Here is an 18,005-nt window from a genome sequence, read left to right as displayed (position 1 = left end):
TCCGACGTCTAAGGCCCTGCCAGCCCACGTCCTTCCTTGGGCTCATACCCCACCCTAAGTGACTCGTATCACCTTCTAGCCTGACCTCTCTGGTTGTCCATGGGGCTTTGCACCGTGACTCCCACACCCGACTAACTGGACCCTGGCGCTCCCCAGGTCCCCATAAAGACACAACCCTTCTCTGGAACCACTTTATGCTTCCCAGTCCTCGGCAAAGGTGACCCCCCACCCCCTGGGGCCGATTCTCGTCCTCCGCTCTCCTAGAGCTTCCTCCATCCCATCCATGGCTTCGCAAGCCACATGTCCCCCTTACTCTAATCAGATAAAGGCCATCCCCAAGTGGGCAGTCCTGGCCTGGACCGATCCAGATGGTGGATTGAATGCAGTGAAACCCTCATCCAGATCCTACAAAATTCCTCTATCCTAAGCTCTGATGGCCTCATTTTTCCAACCACTCTTTCAGGTTTTTGCTTTACCAAAATCCTGAACCTGCCACAGGACAGGACACAATGGCCTACAAAGCTCTCCGGGGAAAGCAAGCTCTCTGGGACATCAGGAAGGGGGAGAGCGGTGCGCTCTTGTGCCCCACAGCTCTCTGTCACTAATACTCCAATCAGAGACTTCCCTGAGGTCACGCTGATCCCCAAAGGCTAAGCCAATGGAACAAAAGCCCCCTCAACTCCAGAGAGCTTTCTTTAGCAAAAGAGGAGCAGCTCACATCCTCCCCACAGGCCTTCAATGATCACTTCCATTCCAAAAACCAAAATGAACAAGGGGAAAGTCCTTTCTGAATCTTACAAGAAGCTGATCACTGGGATAGCGCTGCTGAGAACCCTGAGGGCTGACCACTGCATTCCAGTGCTAGTGACAGGAGGAAAATCAGCGGTCTGACAAATACCCTCAATCGGAGAGAAGTTGATTTCAGAGGGCTCAAAGGAAGTAAAGGTAGGATCCCATGGAGTAAAATGCTTCAAGAGTCAGAGCCCAGGGGAGAAGAAAAATGGTAAAAAATGAAATTCTTTTTCTTCTGTTTCAAAGAAACAAAAGGAAGCAATTTCAAAGAGGAGATAAATGGAAGACATCTATTTAAAGAGCTTGATGTGGATGCACAGGGCATTCTCTAGTCAACTTAGATTTAAGAAGGTAACGAAGGATGAAGGCAAAGCCAGGTAATAAGAGGAAAAAAATAAAAGTAGATGATATGATCCTGGAAAAAGAAAATCTGGAAACAAAAGCTCAAAATGGGCCATGGATGGTGGGGAAGTTGAGCTGCTAAAGTTATACTGGAAAAAAGAATAACCAAAAAAAAAAAAAGACAGGTCTTTGAAGAGGGAATGAGACAATATGATAATCTGATTTCAGAGAGGAGAGCTGCTCAACTTTTGCATTGTTTCTGATTTCTCAGGAAAGATGATCTTTGCACTGGAAATAAAGGAACAAAAAAACCAACAGGAAGCCGATTCCCAAGATAAGTAAGCAGGGAGTAAGAGAGCTCCCAGCTGACCTTCAGATGCTACAAGAACTGGTAGATGGCACTGCTGAGCTAGTCAATGATATGTGAATGATCACAGAAAAGGGCAAGGTACCCCAAGATTGGAGAAAGGTGAATGTCCTCTAAATAAGAGAACAAAGTCTGCAAACTACAGGCTCACGAATTTGACCGATTCCTGGGAAAAATTCTAAAATGGATCGTTAAAGAATGATTACATTTTTTTAGAGAAGCAATGATTACAAAAGGGCTAGCATAGCTGCATTAAGAAATTATTTCCTTTTTTGGACAGAATTACTAAACAAATTGATGGCTTATGGCTTCCCTAGGACTGAGTGAAGTTTTTGACACAGTCCCAGCCCCTGAGCTTCGGAAGGGGACTGAAAGATCTGTATTAGATGAGAGGAAAGGTAGAAAAATTCAGAACTGTCTAAACAGCCCAATTCACTGTCATCATAGAGGAGGTCTCTGGAGGAAAATCCCAGAGAGCTGTTCTTGGCTTTATGACATTAAAGACTTTTATCTAAAATTAGATAAAGCTATAGATGGGAAAAAAGGGATAAATAAATGTAAAGCACTAGGCACATAAACTCAAACCAGACAAGTGCGAAATGGGGGAGAGAGGGTTAGATGGAAATTGTTTGGGAAAAAATCTGGGCATTCTGGGGGACTGTAGACTCATTCTCAATCAGCAAGTAGATGAGAGCTTAGAACGCTCCTGTTGTAGCCGCTCCCTAGAACAGGGAAGCGAGCACATCCTGTCCACATCTGCCCTGCTTGCTGTGGCCAGTTCTGGGCACCACAGTTTAAGGAGGTTGATAGGCTAGAGAGAGACAAGAGGAGGGCAGCCAGAGAGGGGCCTATAAAGAGCACATGTGTATGTATGAGAGAGAATGGGGGGGTGTGTGTGTGTGTGTGTGTGTGCGCGCGCGCGCGCACACTTTTCCCCTCTCAGGGTCCTTTCATGAGCATTGCCTTTCCTTGGTTCTCCAAAACTCTGACTCTGGGAAACCTGGACAGGTCCAGCACCAAACAGAAGCCGTTTTGAGGATGTGCCAGCCAGCTAGGGAGGCCCGTAATCACTTCCTCAGCTGCAACAAGTCTCCATGGCTGTGCCCGGTGATGACAGATGGTTCTTCTCTGCCTGTCTGCCCCACCTTGCATTGCCCTCTCACTCAGCACACTGCACACGCCAGCCTCTTCCCTCCCTCTCCCTCAGGCCCAGAGAAATGCTAGCATTCTTGACTGCCCCACACTCTGCTCTCCGCCTATCTCCAGCCCTAGAGGATTTCCCTCTTTAATGCTCACAGCAGAAGGAACTGCTTTCTTCAACACTAATGTCTCAGTCTGCCTGCGAGGACTCCCACCCACAGGGCTCCTGAGAGCTGGCAGAGCGTCAGGAGCTCACTAAGCCACCTCTCAGGTTACATTTCAAATTCCCTGAGGGTAAAGGTAGCAGCACAACGTTTCTGGCATCAGTGCCCCTTGCCTTGCACGGATGGGGATCCATAGCCCGCACTCTAATACTTGCTGGGTGACTGATTCTGAACCCACTTAGAAAGGCTCACTGTTCTTAAATTCACTAAGGCCTCTCATCATCGGCACCAATTCTAGATGCAGGGAACAATTATACCCTCTTCAATCCCACAAGACGTGGATCAAAAATGCATTTTAATCATTCTGACAAACTATTTGGTAGGAGGTTTGGGGGGTTTTCTGCAGCCACTCTTACCTGGATGTAGGCCTCTGAAAGTGTGATCATCTGGGGAAGGATGTCAGTGACCTGCAGATCCTGGAGTTCATACCACTTTCCTGTCCCCTAAGGAGGGAGAGAAAGAGAAAAAAATGCAGGATTCCATAATCCCCTGAAACCAAAAGAGTGAAGCAATTACAGAGCCAAGAACAAAGCTCAAAAGCAAAGGCTTAAAAAAATCCCAGGGAAAATAAAAAAGAATGCCCCGAGCAGGAGTGAGGACATGCACAGTCATTAAAGGGAACCTGATGTCTGCTGGATGCCATCCAGGCAAAAGGGCTCTAGGACAGTATTCTTCCTCTCCCCTTCCTCTATGTCAGTGCAGAAACCCAGACAAGTAGATCCAGCCAATCTGGGTCAACCCCAGAGAAGAGACGTTCCCTCTGCTTCTTTTTCTCATTGGAAATTCCTGATCCTGCCACCTCTGAATTACCAAACCCAGCTGGAATGGTGGGTAATGTCAGCCTGTGCAACTGATGACTGATGTGCGCATGAGAAGGTGGAAAGTTGACTAAAGGCCTCTGGATGTCAATGGACAAAGCAAAAGACAAAGGAGAGCCGCCGGCCCCACTCGTTCTTAGGAGCAGCTCTGGGTCGAAGGCCTCAAAGCACACAGACTTGAGGGCGCCCCCCAGAGCCAGGGTTGCTTCTCTTGCAGAAGCATTCACCACCTACCTGCACATCAACAGACCTGTGGAGTTTCAGGGCTGGGAAGTAGAGCTCGGGGCCAATCACAGGCCTGGGGAGAAGGGGGTGGGGGCGCGATCACAGGCCTGGGGCCAATCACAGGCCTTGGAGCCCTTCCATCCTACCAGACCAGCTCCCTGCCAACACCCCCCCCCCCCCCCCCCCCCCCGCCCCGGGGAAGCACCGCACTCACATGGTGAAGCACGTGGATCCGGTAGGAGCCCTCAGTAGGTTTCCCATCGTGCACGATGTTAGCGATGAGGTCGTAGGTGGTGTTCTTGTGCACGGCCTGCACTTCCTCGGACAGGTATTCCCTCAGGTCCACATTTCTGAAGCCAAGAGCAGCAATGAAAGAGGTCAGGCTGAGATACAGCACACAGCCCGGACACCACCCAGACCGGGGGGGAGGGAGGGGCCCGCTCAGGGCAGGGGAGCAGATGCTCCATTTATGCCTTTTAGGCCTGGATGGCAGGTCCCGCCCCATCCCACCGGGACCTCTAGGACACACCGTTTACTGCCATAAGTTCAGAATGAACCCGTGTTCTACATATCAAAGGCAAATCCTAAAACACGAGGAGGAGATCAAGATCCTCTCCCAGTCCCCAGTTCGGAGATGAAGCCTTAACCAAAAAAGGAATATAAGCGATCACAGAAGAGTAAGTGGAGCCAAGAAGAATTTCTCAAGCACTGAGTCTGTGCAGCTCTGGGCTAATTAGCATCAGGGAGACAAAGGCAGAAGGCAGGCCCTACCCCAAGGAGATCAGTCTAATGGGGACAAACCAGAGACAAGGCAGCCTGGAGGCAACCAGCAGAGGGAGGCACCGCCCTTAGCAGGCATCAGCAGACAGGTGAGAGGACTCAGGTGTGCAGGACGGCCAGCGAAAACGCACAGGGTGGCAACGGAGGCTGATGGAGCATCCCTGGTCACAGCGTACTTTGAGGACTAAGTCATGGGGAGGGCACTAGGGGCCCCAGAGAGTCAGGCGCATTCAGCTCCTGAGTCCAAATCAGCCTCGGACACTCCTAGTTGTGTGACCCTGGGCAAGTCCCTTCACCCTGTGTGCCTCTGTTTCCTCATCTGTCCAATGAGCTGGAAAAGGAAACGGCAAAGCAGTCCAATTTCTTTGCCAAGAAAGCCCCGAATGGGGTCATGAAGAGTCAGGCATGACTGAAAACAACTCAACCACAAAGGCAAAAGGGAACTGGAAAAGCAGAAGGGGTCAGGTTATGAAGGCTGTGAATGACAAGTAAAGGACTCTCTATTTCAGCCCAGAAGAGACAGGGACCCCTGGAGTTACTGAAAACAAAGGTGGCAGATGAGGCCTGAAGGACCAGGAGCTCGGCTCCCGACGGGCTGGATTTAACTGCAGGACACCTGGTTTGGGATGCCCAACAGGCAGTTGGAGATTGAAGACTACAACAAGACCAGTACAGACGAGGGCTGGAGGAAACAGAGCGAAGAAGCACCTGCACGGAGGCGATCACAGAATCTGGGGAAGATGGTAAGAATGCCAAGAGAAATGGCACAGGACAACAGAGCCCAAGACAGAGACTTAGGGGGCACTGAGTGAGTGGGTGCAGACTCGATTATATAAACTTGAAAACCGTGTATAAGAACACTAATGCAATTAGAATAAGAAGGGAGGCAGTCAATTGGGGAAAAATAGTTTGTAGCAAAAGTATCTTTGATAAAGGTCAGATATGCAAGACATGTAGAGAACTAGCATATCTACAAGACCAAATACAATGCTGCTGCTGATAAAAATAACAAATAGCTAGTATTTATGTACTGCTTACTTTGTGCTCAGTACTCTAAGTACTTTACAAATAATTCATTTGATCCTCATAATTGTGGAAGACAGATGCTATTATTAACCCATTTTAAAAACTAGGCAATTGAGACAAACAGGTTAAGTGACTTGCTCGAGATCTTACAGTTGGTAAAGGTTTGAGGCTGAATTTGAATTCAGGTCTTCCTGACTCCAAGCACAGCACTCTATCCACTGGGCTACCTAACTGCCTGCTTCTTAAAAGATACAAACAGACAGTTCTCAAAAAAGTCAAACTATTAATAACCACATAAAAAGCTGCTCCAAAAAACTACTCTTGGCATTTTCACCCCAAATGATAAATGCTGGCAACAATGACGAAATACAGGAAGTTAATGTTGCAAAGACAAGCCACACTGATTCACTGCTGGAACAACTACAAAGTGGTCTGATCATTTTGAAAATGATAGTAAATAATCAAAACGTTGATTCCTTTTAACCCCAAGATCCCACCTCTAAGCAGTCAATAATAAAAAGGAACCCTTCTACAACAAATATTTATAGCAACATTTTTTATAAAAGCAAAGGACCAAAAACAAAGTAGAAGCCCTGAAAAATAATGGCAGCACCTGAATCTGTAGACTATCTTACTGTATTGTAAGAAATGAATATAGTTCATTTTTTTTCTTTTTCTTCTGTTCCCCCCCCCCCCATGGGTTCTCCCTTTTGTTCTGATTTTTTTCTCCCAAAATGATTCATAAAGAAATGTGTATTTAAAAAAAAAAAATTCAATGTGCACATATAACCAGAAAAATTAAAAAAGGAAAAAAAATAACCATCCTCTGGAAAAAAGCTTAAAAAAGAATGAAAAAACAATACATAGAAGCATGAGAAGACTTAAATGAACTAATGTAAAATAAAGTAAGCTGAACCTGTAAATGTGCACAATATTTCTGATAAATAATTCTAATAAATAAAAAGTAAAAAAATTGCAATACCCAAGTTTGGTCCCACAGAAGAAACATGAGAATGCATCTCCTTCCACTATGTATAATGTTGGATTTGACTGATGGGTTACTTTTGTTGAATAGAAGTTACATATATACACACACACACACACACATACATACATACATACATATATATATATAACATTCTTTATTCCTAGGGGAGGAAAAGGAATATACTGGAAAATTTAGGCAATGTAAAAAAAATGATCAATTTTTTAAAATTTAAAAGAAAAATATGACTAAATAGTGGTTTAGGGATTTTTGAGTCACTTTAGATATTATTTGGGCAAATGACCTATCAGATAGCAAAGGAACTGACTTAATGAGTAATCCAAGTCTTAAGAACAGCTATAAGGCACGCCTGAACAAGCCCAGGACAAATGCCAAGGAGTTCAAACCTTTAGGGCTCCAAAGTTCTTGGGGAGTCAGAGTCAGTCAGAGAGGAAATGAGAAAACATCAATGTGAGGTTTTATGGTTCCATTTAGTCTGAAAGGAAAGGAAAAACACTGGCCTTCATCTTCATACCAGCTAAAAGTGCAAACCAAGCCAAAGAAGGATTACTAATTGATTAAAGAAAACCAAACCCTAAGCTCTTTTAGGGCCAAGCTGTAAAGATTGAACAGAGGAGACTATAATCAAAAGATTCAAGTCATAAATATATTCAAGCTGGTGGTGGTTTGTCAAAGTTCTGAGAGAACATTGGCAAGCTTCTTAAAAACAAAGAGTAGGAAAAGTACTAATTAGATCCAAATTGCTGCAGAAAAACTAAAAAGTCTGGTTAATTTATGATTGTATGACATGGGAGACACCCAGGATGGCGAGCCCCCATCAGAGAAGAGGCCGTGCTCTACAGCAAAGCAGAGCTGAATTAGTCCAGAAGAAAAGCAAGATACAGTTAGAGTCTACACCAAACGTTCAAAGGGACTGCTTGAGGCCAAGCATTCTGAGCTCCTAATGGTCCGATCAGCCACAGTCAGACACAGGTAATGCAATTCTAATGATGTCGTTTTGGTCCTCTTCGAGAACAAAGAACAACCACCACCAATGTAAAAATACATGACATCAAAAAAATTTAAAACTTTAAAAAAAAAAAACCTATTTAAAATTCCATGCTTTGTAAGTAGTAAGTTGATTGTTTAAGCAAAGCGGTATATTTCTTCAATTCTCCAAGAATAACCACTGCTAAAAGGCAACACTGCTTAGGTACCAGCTCTACAAACTGCATCAATAGGCAAAGCAAACAGAAGAAGGGACTGACAGCAGATGGTGCAGCATGTTAGGGATCACGATGTGGATCAAGCACTGTGACTAACCTCCGAGAGACACACTTGTGTCCCTAGCTCTGCACTTCTCCATTTATGTGACACTATAAGTAGCATGCTCCCCATCCCATCCACAAAGCTGATGATAAACAGCAGAAGGGATCTGACAAGAGAATGAGACTCTCCCTCTCTTTGGGCCCTGACCTCTAGCTCCCCCCCTTCTCCTATTCAGTCTCCTGGGCAGCCATCCTCTAATCCAACCTCCCCATTCTGCAGATGACAGAACTGAGGTCCAAGTTAATGGAGCTCATGTGGAAGCTGCCCAGCAGGCATTAGGAATCTCAGTCTAACACTCTCCAATATGCCATGCAATCAATGTCCCCAAAGTCTCAGTGTGATTTCAAGCTTTGATAGTTTAAGATTTGGGGGATACCATACATAGAAAAAGGAGAAATAGATTAACACCAGAGATAGACAACAGTCAACAAGAAAGGCAGTGAGAAGGACCTTTTTTTCAGGCCTGAAAGGAAAACAATATATACATAAGAATATGCCATTTGAAAAAAAGGAAGACTAATAGTCTTAAGAAAACTGAGTTGCAGAAACCATTATATCTGCCAAAAAGCTATATATTTACTGATCAAAGTCTAAATAAAACTACATAGAAAGAGAGAAGGAAGGTGGGGAGAAGGTAGGATTTTCTTAAACAGTAACCAAGCCGTTTAATTATTTTTCTTGAGACAATTCAGCAATGGGAAAGTTTTAAATAAAGAAATGAATGACGGTATTCTTTGTCAAATGAGAACTTATTTGTAGAGTGTCTAGCACATAGTAGGTACTCTCTTGTGCTAGTGCTGAGAAGACCTAATCCTGGTGTTTCCAGGCTAGGTACAGAAAACTACAGGCCTATCAAAGATGGCGACTGCACTAGGTGAGCCTCCCTAAGCCCTGTTCTCTCTCCCTTAGACCACAGGTAGCCCAGCCCAGCAGGCTAAGAGAACGTAAAACACCAAGAATTCAAGTGGACACGGATGATGCTGAAATGGGTTCTCCCAGACCACACCACTCTACGGTACCTAATTTATCATCACGATTTGCTCCATGGTCCAGCCATATTTCTGTAATAATAAGCTGTCCCACACAGGGTTCTAATGACTGACTGACAACATGGAGCCCCATGTTTCTTCTATCAAGTTCAATAAGCATTTGTTAAGCTCTTGCTACATGTGTCCCAGAGGCACTCATTGCATGACCTTAAAGAGAAGCTTGAAAAAATCCATCATCTCAAATTAAGGCAGAGAAACTTTCCAGCCAATCCGACCTGAAAGGTGAGAAGCAACATCTGTGACAAATCTTACAAAGCTCCGAGGGGGCCTGCAATTCCAAACCACAAGTCCTTTTCTCTTGTGCCAACTATCCCAAGCCAGTTGTTCCCTCTTGTGACCATCCCAAATGCCGTCAGGACATCCTGTACCTTCTGAATTACAAAAATCCCCAGTCTGAATGAAGAATCTGCTGAAAGATGGGTTAATCCCTACTCAAAAATTAACTAAAAATATTTATAGTTTCCAAACCTCTTGAAGGAAAAGAAATGGGGAAGAATAGAGAAGACACAAGGGATTGGTACTCACGTGATGGGAAAGTTGACAATGGTCGGGTTCTTCTCCACAAAGAAGTTGTTCTTGGTGAACCTTTTAATACAAAAGATAAGATATGGGGGCAGCTTGGTGAGCTGGAAACGCTTCAGAAAGTTCTCCTTGTACGTCTTGTATTCCTGAGGAGAGGAGAGAGATTGAGCTCGTGAGTTAAGATACTTGAACAAAGAAGGAAGATTCATTACCAAGAGGTGCATAGAAAACAAAGAGGATCACAAATTTAGAGTTCAAAGGATTCTTAAGTCTTAAGGCTTTAAGTCCAAGCCCCTTCATTTTACAGATAAAATGAATCCCAAATTATTAATTGTACAGAACAAGATTAAGAGGTTGAGAACTAACAATCTGTTTTGGGACTACAAAAAAACCTAAGCTGGTCCTCAACTGTTCCAAGAGAAATGCAGGGTTCAAATTATGCTAAATAATAATTTCATCATTAAAAAAAAAGAATAATAAAAAATAATTTCATCATTTCAGGCAGAAGATAGTATCTAGTTCTAAGAAGATTTTAAGACAGAGCCTGGCAAACCTGACAAACATGTATGTCAGTCTGAAAACTCTATTAACATAAAAAACAGTTGAAGGAATCAGTGATGTTGAACCGGGAGAAGAAGAAACCCAGGGGAGAACCTCTTGGAAACCCATCATGTGAGAGATTTTTGTGTTATTCCTTGAAGAACCTAAAATCAAGGGGTGAAAATTATTAGGAAGCAGATGTTAATTCTATTTGAGAATGCACTTTCTAACAGTTCTCATGTCTAAGAATGAAAAAAATAAATAGTGTTCTGGAAGTGTTCCAGAAGAAAGTCTTGCATTATTAGGTGGAAGGTTGGGCTGGATGATCCATTAAAGGTCTCCTGAAGTTCAGCTGCTATGATTCTGAAGTGAAATGAACCCAAATTTAATAAACATCTAATGTGGAAAATAGGGGCATAAAAGAAATAGAAGACACTATTCCTCCATTGAGAGTTTATAATCCAGCTGAAATAAACAAAAGCATAACATAATATTTAGAAGCAGCACATCAGAAAGCACAGACTAAATGCAAAAGTGGTTAAAAAATGGAAGAGGAAGGGGAAGTGATCAGAGCCCAATCCAGATAAGGAAGAAGGCTTTTTATCTGGAGTTTGGTTCCAAGGATGGACTGGGGAAAAGGCTGAGACAGGCCTGGAGGTGAGGGAGCGGAAGAAAGGGGTAGGTTAGGAAAGGATGCAAAGGCAAAAACAACAAAAGGGGTCCTTGGACTAGATGGGAACTCTCAGGAATTAGTCTACAATTCCAACCAGCTGGGTAACCTTAAATCCTTCATCTCTCAAATCTGTCATCTGGGAGCATTACCTAGATAATGAAATAAGTTAAACATCCTCAAGTACTGCTGTAAATCATTAATGCATGTTGGCACTGTGCAAAGGGGAGCCAGGCAATCAACCCTGAAAATGGTAATCTCAGCAGGTCCCACGGAAGTCTGGTGGCCAGCACCCTGGCTACCAGCTGGTGGGAGAGGAAACAGAGGCAAAACAAACAGGAGTTAAAGGCCACACACAAAACTAGAAATTACAGTTACACATAGAAATCCTCCTTCTCTGCTCTACTTTGTACATTTTGGAGTTATCATTTGTTATCAGAACAAAAAGACTTAAGAGTCAAGTAAAGTGGGACAAAATCCCAATGCTGAGGAGTAAAATGGCAGGCAGAATACAAATGGATGAAGGAGGGCACAGGCCCAAGAGCAGATGGGTAACTGAGGTTGGGATGGCCAATTTCTTGAGTCTGTTCCCAAGACAAAGTCAGGGGCAGGTGAATGACTTCACAGCAGTGGCTCTGGGAGCCCAAAGGGCATTAGCTCCATCTGTACCCCACTGGGCACTGGATGCTGCAAGATTTTTTTAAAACAAAGACTTTTCCATCCATCTATTAGGGAAGTCATTCTTGAGGGTCTACTTTTCTGAACAAGGCAGAACCAGAGCTGGAAGGAGCTTCTGAATAAATTCATTCCACACAAGCCTAAGCCAGAATCCCCATGACAAAATACAGACAAGGACCCAGCCAGTCCGTCAGGAGGCTTCCTGTTCCACTCTCGGACAATTTAAACTGTGGTTTAAAATTCTGTCTGGACAGTTAGCTTCTACATGAGTCCACACGGTTTCTATCTATTGCTCCCAGGTCTGCCCTCTGAGTGCAAGGGGAGTCACCTCTTCAATACACCTGTCCTTCAAACATCTGCAGATACCGTGTTCTTTGTCTCTCTAGGTTCTGTCTCTAGGTGCGTGTGAGCTGCACCCAGCATGAGCTCCTGCTTCCTCACTATTCTGCTCATCTTCCTTCCTCTCAAAATACTTTTCCAGCCTGTCAACATCCTTCCTAAAATGGGGCATCCAGACTGAATAGAACGTGCCCCATGCGGTCAGCCCTTTCCTTGCTCTTAGCACCCATCTGCCATTAACATTACCCAAGGCCAAAGTGACACTCATAGCTGCCCCATCCTGGTAGCCTCTACTGACCACACAGTCCACTACAACCCCAGATCTTGTCCACATAAGCTACTATCTAGGCAGGCCTTTTTCTTGCTGATAGCTGATGTTTTTTCAACCTTAATAGAGGAGTTTGCAATTATTTTTATTAAATTTAATTTTATTAGATTGTAGTGATTTTAGATCTAGCTTGTCAAGATATTTCTGGATTTCATGTCTGTCATCAGACATACTGGCTCTCTAGCAGTTCTGTGCCATTTGGAAAATCTGACACCTAATTAAAGGAGTGTAAGATCTACCAGGCACTGAACTCAACCCTAAGCCCTGCAAGCAAGCAGGGCCAACACTTACCCTCATGGAATTGATATTCTAAGGGGAAAAGACAACCACACTAGGGAACTAGAAAATAAAAATGTGAGGGACAAAGAGTAACTTACTTTTTAAAAAATAGCCAGAAGCATCAGAGTGGCCTGGTTCTAGGCGAGATAAAGCCAGTCCTCGCTTATCGGTGGTCAGAGTTTCAAGAGCAGAGAAACATTTCATCTACACCTTCATCTAAATGACTGATAAAAGTCAAGGACAGATCTCTGGGGTACTGAATTTGAAAACTACCTCCAAGTTCACAATAAACCATTAATGACTACTACTGGACTCGAGTCATTCAACCAATTCCAACATTTCTCCACTGTGTCCATGAGAAACTCTGCCAAAAGCCTTACAATGCCCTGAGCTGCCAGTCTACTAACCTCGCTGAAACAAAAACTTAGGTCAGTCTGGGGTGACACGTTCTTGAAGCCATGAAAGCTCTCAGCCCTTACTGCTTCCCTTTCTAAATGTTCACAAATCATTTCTTTTATCATATTCTAGAATCTTGCTAGGAGAATTTAAACTAATTCACCTATAGTTAGAAAAACTCACCAAAATGCTAACCTACCACTAGCTGGTGAATGGCAACAGAGAAAAGCCAGAGCACACCAAAAGGGAAAAGCAATGAAGCTATGCCCAAATGAGGTCACAAACAGATGGCCCCACTCAAGACGGCAACAACCTGGCTCCCATGAGGGCTGAGAGAATGAGTAACTGAACCATACATGCCCCAATAAAGGTGCCATGTAAAAATAGTGCCCCAAGTCCACATGAGGAAGAATTACAAGGGATGCTTTAAAGAACTCCCACATTTACCTTTTCAGTGATGCCATTGAACTTAGCCAAGATGTTGAAGAGTGGCACCTGGGGGATGATGAGTTGCTCCTTCTCATCCTTGTAAAGTGGAGCAGTGGGAAGGTCCAAGGTCAAGTACATAAAAGTCGACTCAACCATTGTCTCCTGGTATTCATCATTATGCAGTAACTGCTCTTTCTCCTCTGCTGGCTAAGAAGAAAAAGGAATGAGATGGAAAATGTGGGAGCCCAACAGAGGTCAGAAACAAATCTCTAAAGGGTGGATAAAGCCTTGACAAAAAGAGGGGGTCCAAAGAAACTATTATCCTCTCACCAGGATATCCCAGCCTGATTCATTTATGAAATCATTTTGATTTCTTTTATGAAATCATTTATGAAATTTTATTTTGCCACAATTCCCAAACACTTGAACTATCTGCTGTTCACACACAGTGTTTCTGAGAGTAAAGCATTTAATAAATGTGAATTGTTGCTACAATTTTCTGGGGTGGCTTTGTTTACACAGCAGTAGAAAAACTACATATGAAAAACACAAACCCCTAATGGTAGAACTTCATAGAATCAGCACAGAAAGTCCCATTTCCACCCACTAAATCCCCAATAGGCTGGGGTAGTCAGAAAGTACAGTTCAGCCAAAATGTTCAGCCTATAATCAGGCATAAAGCAGAACATCCAAGTTCCACCAACTTACCAGATCTGGGTGTGGCAATTTCTTAGTGAAGATTCTCATGGACCCCTGGAAAACATCCGTCACAATAGCTGCATAAATGAATAGCAAAATACAGATTAAATAAGGCAAGAGAAAGAATTTTTGAATTCTTCAAACTTCTAAAATTAATTTTGGGAACAAGCACTATTTCTTTCTCAACAACTTAGGACAAAAGGCTATGACTTATTATACGGAAGCAATAAAAAAAAAAGCAACATCAAAGTAATTTCCCATAACCACATCTTTCACGCATTAAATTGTCCACTCTGCAATGAACTCAAAGATTATAGAAACAGAGAGGATATAACGATTACAACAGCTTAAATGAAAAGGTTTCTAAAAGAAACCTGCTTTCTGGATAAATGAGGAAATATCCATCCTTCTCTCCATTCTGTCAGGTGTTTTGCCTAAATTTAAATTTTTCTTTATTACAAATAAAAGTTCACTCTTCAGGGTTGTAGCAATTATCTTTTCCAGATGCGATGGAGATGTAAAGACAAAAGACTTATCAATAAAATGCTTTTGTTTTAAAGAAAGAAGGTAGCAGATCAATTCCAGGCCAAGCTAAAAGCTTTAGTCTGATAGGGTGGTTCACAGGACTTTTGAGACCCCTGATAAAAGATTGGGACCTGGTGGAAACAGGGTTGCTGAGTGACTCTCCTTTGGATCCTAGATAAGGTGCTTGGCTTCTTGGGATCTCAAAATCCCCACACGTTCATTACAGTTGGAGATAGCAAGAGGTTGTGAAAACACTTTCATCATACCAAAAACATCTGCTTCCAATAACCACTGGAGAAGACAGCAAAGCCACAAGAACACTGAGATCCCAGGGAGGAAGACCTATTTTCATCAATACTCGGGGAATGTGTCCCTTTCTTGGTCACCCACACTACACACCACATTGGCATGAGCTGTGAAAGGTGGAGAAAATGACATTTTCAAATGCACCGTTAACGGCAGCATCACTTCCCCAAAAGGAAAAAAAAAAGGAAGAAAACATTGGGAATTTGTTTTTTGATTTTCTTTCGAGTTAATTTATTAGTCAGCAGGTAACTGGTAGTTTGGTTTTGATTTCCTCCAGCAATTATGTTTCCTCTACAAAGTGAAATGCATCAACCTTTATTTCATTATATCTGGAGCTCCAAAATGTATCTTCCAGCCCCAAAATCAGATTCTATTACAATGAGATTTGAAGCCTCAGCATAATAAATCTTTGATTGGGAAGAACCTTAAAGATCTTCTAGCCCATGGGGAAGTGACTTGTCCAAAGCAAGGTAAAGGTAGACAGGCATGGAACCTCAGTGCCTTCTCTTACCCTATGACCCTTTTGGGTTGGGAAGATTAACCCTAGAATGTCAAACAAAGCACTGGGGGTCTAGCACCAGAACTTTGAGATACCTCCCCCCCACACACACACACACACACACACACACACACACACCTACCTCTCTCTCCACCTGACATAAAAGCAAGAAACGGACCCTGTTTTAAAAGTCATTAGCTCAGCCAGGGAAGAAGGGCCCAGACACAGTCCTAAAAGTCGACAGGACAAAAGGGCAGCTCTTTTCATCAAAACTACAACTTACTCTTCTTTTTCTTCTTTGTCCCACCCAGAGCTGAGTGTAAGGCATTCAGGAACCAGGAAAGAAAGTCTACCCCATCACCTGTGAGGAAAGATGTGGAAAAGGTCAAGTCTTAGGGAAGCCTATACCAGAAACACAACTAACGAGTCCCTCAAAATACAAGTCATAAAATGACTACACCTTCAAGATCATGAGGCCTTAGAGGGAATTGATACACATGTTGGCCCAAAGCATGCACTGACCAAAGAGATTTAAAGCTAAAAGGAAGCTAGGAGCTAGGTAGTTCAAACTAATCACTTAAGAGAGGAGGTGCAGATGAGGGGCAGGGATCCCCTAGCTAGCAAAGGTACAGCTAGGGTAACAGTGCCCTAAAATGAAGCTAGTAATAGACCTAGGCCTACCAACAATGAAGTTTGATTTGGGAGGGGAAAAATACCATAGCCCAATCCTGAAGTTAAACATTCTATATTCTCCCTTAATTTTTTTTTTAATGTACAGAATTACAGAAATACAGATCTAAATAACTGAAGAAGTGGTAAATGCCTATGAATAAACCAAGTTATAAAACAAATAACAATACCTAAATTAATTTATTCAATGCCATACCAAATTACTAAGGAACTATAAAACTAGAGAAAGTGAAACAAAATAAATCACAAGAAGAAAAGATCAAGAAATTCAAGAAAAACAAGGAGGAGATAAAAAGTGGGAAAGAAGGAGGCCCAGCAGTACCAGATCTCAAACTATATTACAAAGTAATAATCACCCTCTCCCCCCACAAACCCCCCACAAAAAAAAATTAAGGGAGAATATAAAAAAAAAAAAACACTTGGTACTCTTTAAAAAACAGAGGTCAATCAGTGGAATAGATTACACACAATACAGAAACAAATACTCAGAGGGGCCTAATGTTTGATGTGTTCAAAAATTCAAGTCCCTGGACTCAGAACTCACTGTCTGACAAAAATTCCTGGGAAAACTGGAAAGCCATCTGGGAGAAATGATGTAAACCAACATTTCACACTATATCAAAATAAGCTCTTACTGGACACATTATTTAGATATTAAAGGAGATGATTAGAGAGCAAAATAGAAATCACTTTTCAGCTCTCTGGATAGAAGAGTTTCATGATCAAACAAGGGATGAAGAGGATTACAGAAGGGCAAATTTCAATACGTAGAATTTTTAAGTTTCATACAAAACAGATGCAGCTAAAATTAAAATGAAAACAGATAAACAAGAAAAAACATTTACAGAAATTTTCTCTCAAGGGTATCATTTCCACAGTATAAAAGGAACTGGTTCATATCTATAAAGAAGAGTCATTCCCCAAGTGATAAATGATCAAAGAACATGAAGAGATAGTTTTCCAAGGAAGAAATCAGCCAACCTACCAATAGCCACATGAAAATGTTATAAATCACGAGCAATTTGGGAAATTATTAAATTAAATTAGAGCATCTCTGAGGTTCCAACTTATAGCCATCAGACTGGCAAAATTGACAAAAATGAAAAATGACAAATGCTGAAAGAGCTGCAGGAAAACACATTAGTCGGAAAATGAATTAGTATTGCCATTCTGAAAAACAATTTAGAACTATGCTCCCCAAATTACTTATAATGCCACTGTATAATCAAGCAATACCACTACCTAACTATATCTTAAAGAGATGAAAGAAAAGGTTCTATGTGTACAAGAATATTCACAGAAACCTATTTTGTAATAACAAGAACTGGAAACCAATCAGATGAGAAATGATTGAATAAATTATGACATTTAAATATAATGAAATACTATTATGCTATAAGGAATTATGAAAAGGACTGGTTAAAACAAATGTGTAGAGATTTCTATGAACTGATAAAATGAGCAGAAATAAGAACAATTTCCACATTAACGGCATTACAAAGAAAAACAACAGTGAAAGTCACAAAAACTTTGATCAATACAATGACATCAATGATTCTAGAGGACTGATGAAGCATCATGATATCTTCTAAGAAGTGATGGACTTAAGAGTACAGGATGAGATTTATTTCTGGACAGTATTGCTAAGGAAATTTGTTTTGCTTAACTATGCATATGTTACAAGGATTTCCTTTTTCTTTTTTTTTTTTTAATGATAGAGGAAAGAAGTGAGAGAGAAAATGATTTATGTTTACTGAAAATATATCTACAATTTTTTAAAAATGCATGGGAGAGAATAGGAGGCCAGAAAGAATCACAAAGCAGGACAATATCAAAAATTGCAGGTTGGATGAGTTCTATATTTTAAAATAAAAGCAAGTTGAACATAAAGCTCTGTCACTTCATATTTTCCTTCCTACTACATTTATAGAAACATTCATTTTATTTGGTACCTAAGTCCAAAATAGAAGACCATTTTTAAAAGAAGTCAATCTTTTTTCACAGTTTCTTCTCCCTTGTCTTTATTTA

General features: G+C 42.0%; 1 protein-coding gene across 2 annotated transcripts in view; it reads right to left on the bottom strand.

Moving 5' to 3' along the window:
• USP39 (ubiquitin specific peptidase 39) overlaps positions 1–18,005 on the bottom strand; it is a 33,127-nt gene that overhangs the window by 585 nt on the left and 14,537 nt on the right. For both annotated transcript variants that reach the window (XM_031949784.1, XM_031949785.1), the window contains exons 7-12: positions 15,571–15,648; positions 13,967–14,034; positions 13,277–13,465; positions 9,603–9,745; positions 4,123–4,258; positions 3,222–3,308 (exon numbers count right to left, since the gene is read on the bottom strand). In XM_031949784.1, coding sequence (XP_031805644.1) covers positions 3,222–3,308; positions 4,123–4,258; positions 9,603–9,745; positions 13,277–13,465; positions 13,967–14,034; positions 15,571–15,648 — 701 coding nt within the window. The remainder of the gene's footprint in view (positions 1–3,221; positions 3,309–4,122; positions 4,259–9,602; positions 9,746–13,276; positions 13,466–13,966; positions 14,035–15,570; positions 15,649–18,005) is intronic.

Source organism: Sarcophilus harrisii, chromosome 2 (assembly GCF_902635505.1).
Source record: "Sarcophilus harrisii chromosome 2, mSarHar1.11, whole genome shotgun sequence".
NCBI classification, from domain to species: Eukaryota; Metazoa; Chordata; class Mammalia; order Dasyuromorphia; family Dasyuridae; genus Sarcophilus; species Sarcophilus harrisii.
Note: the sequence above shows the minus strand (reverse complement) of the source record. Positions and strands in the feature narration are given on the sequence as shown.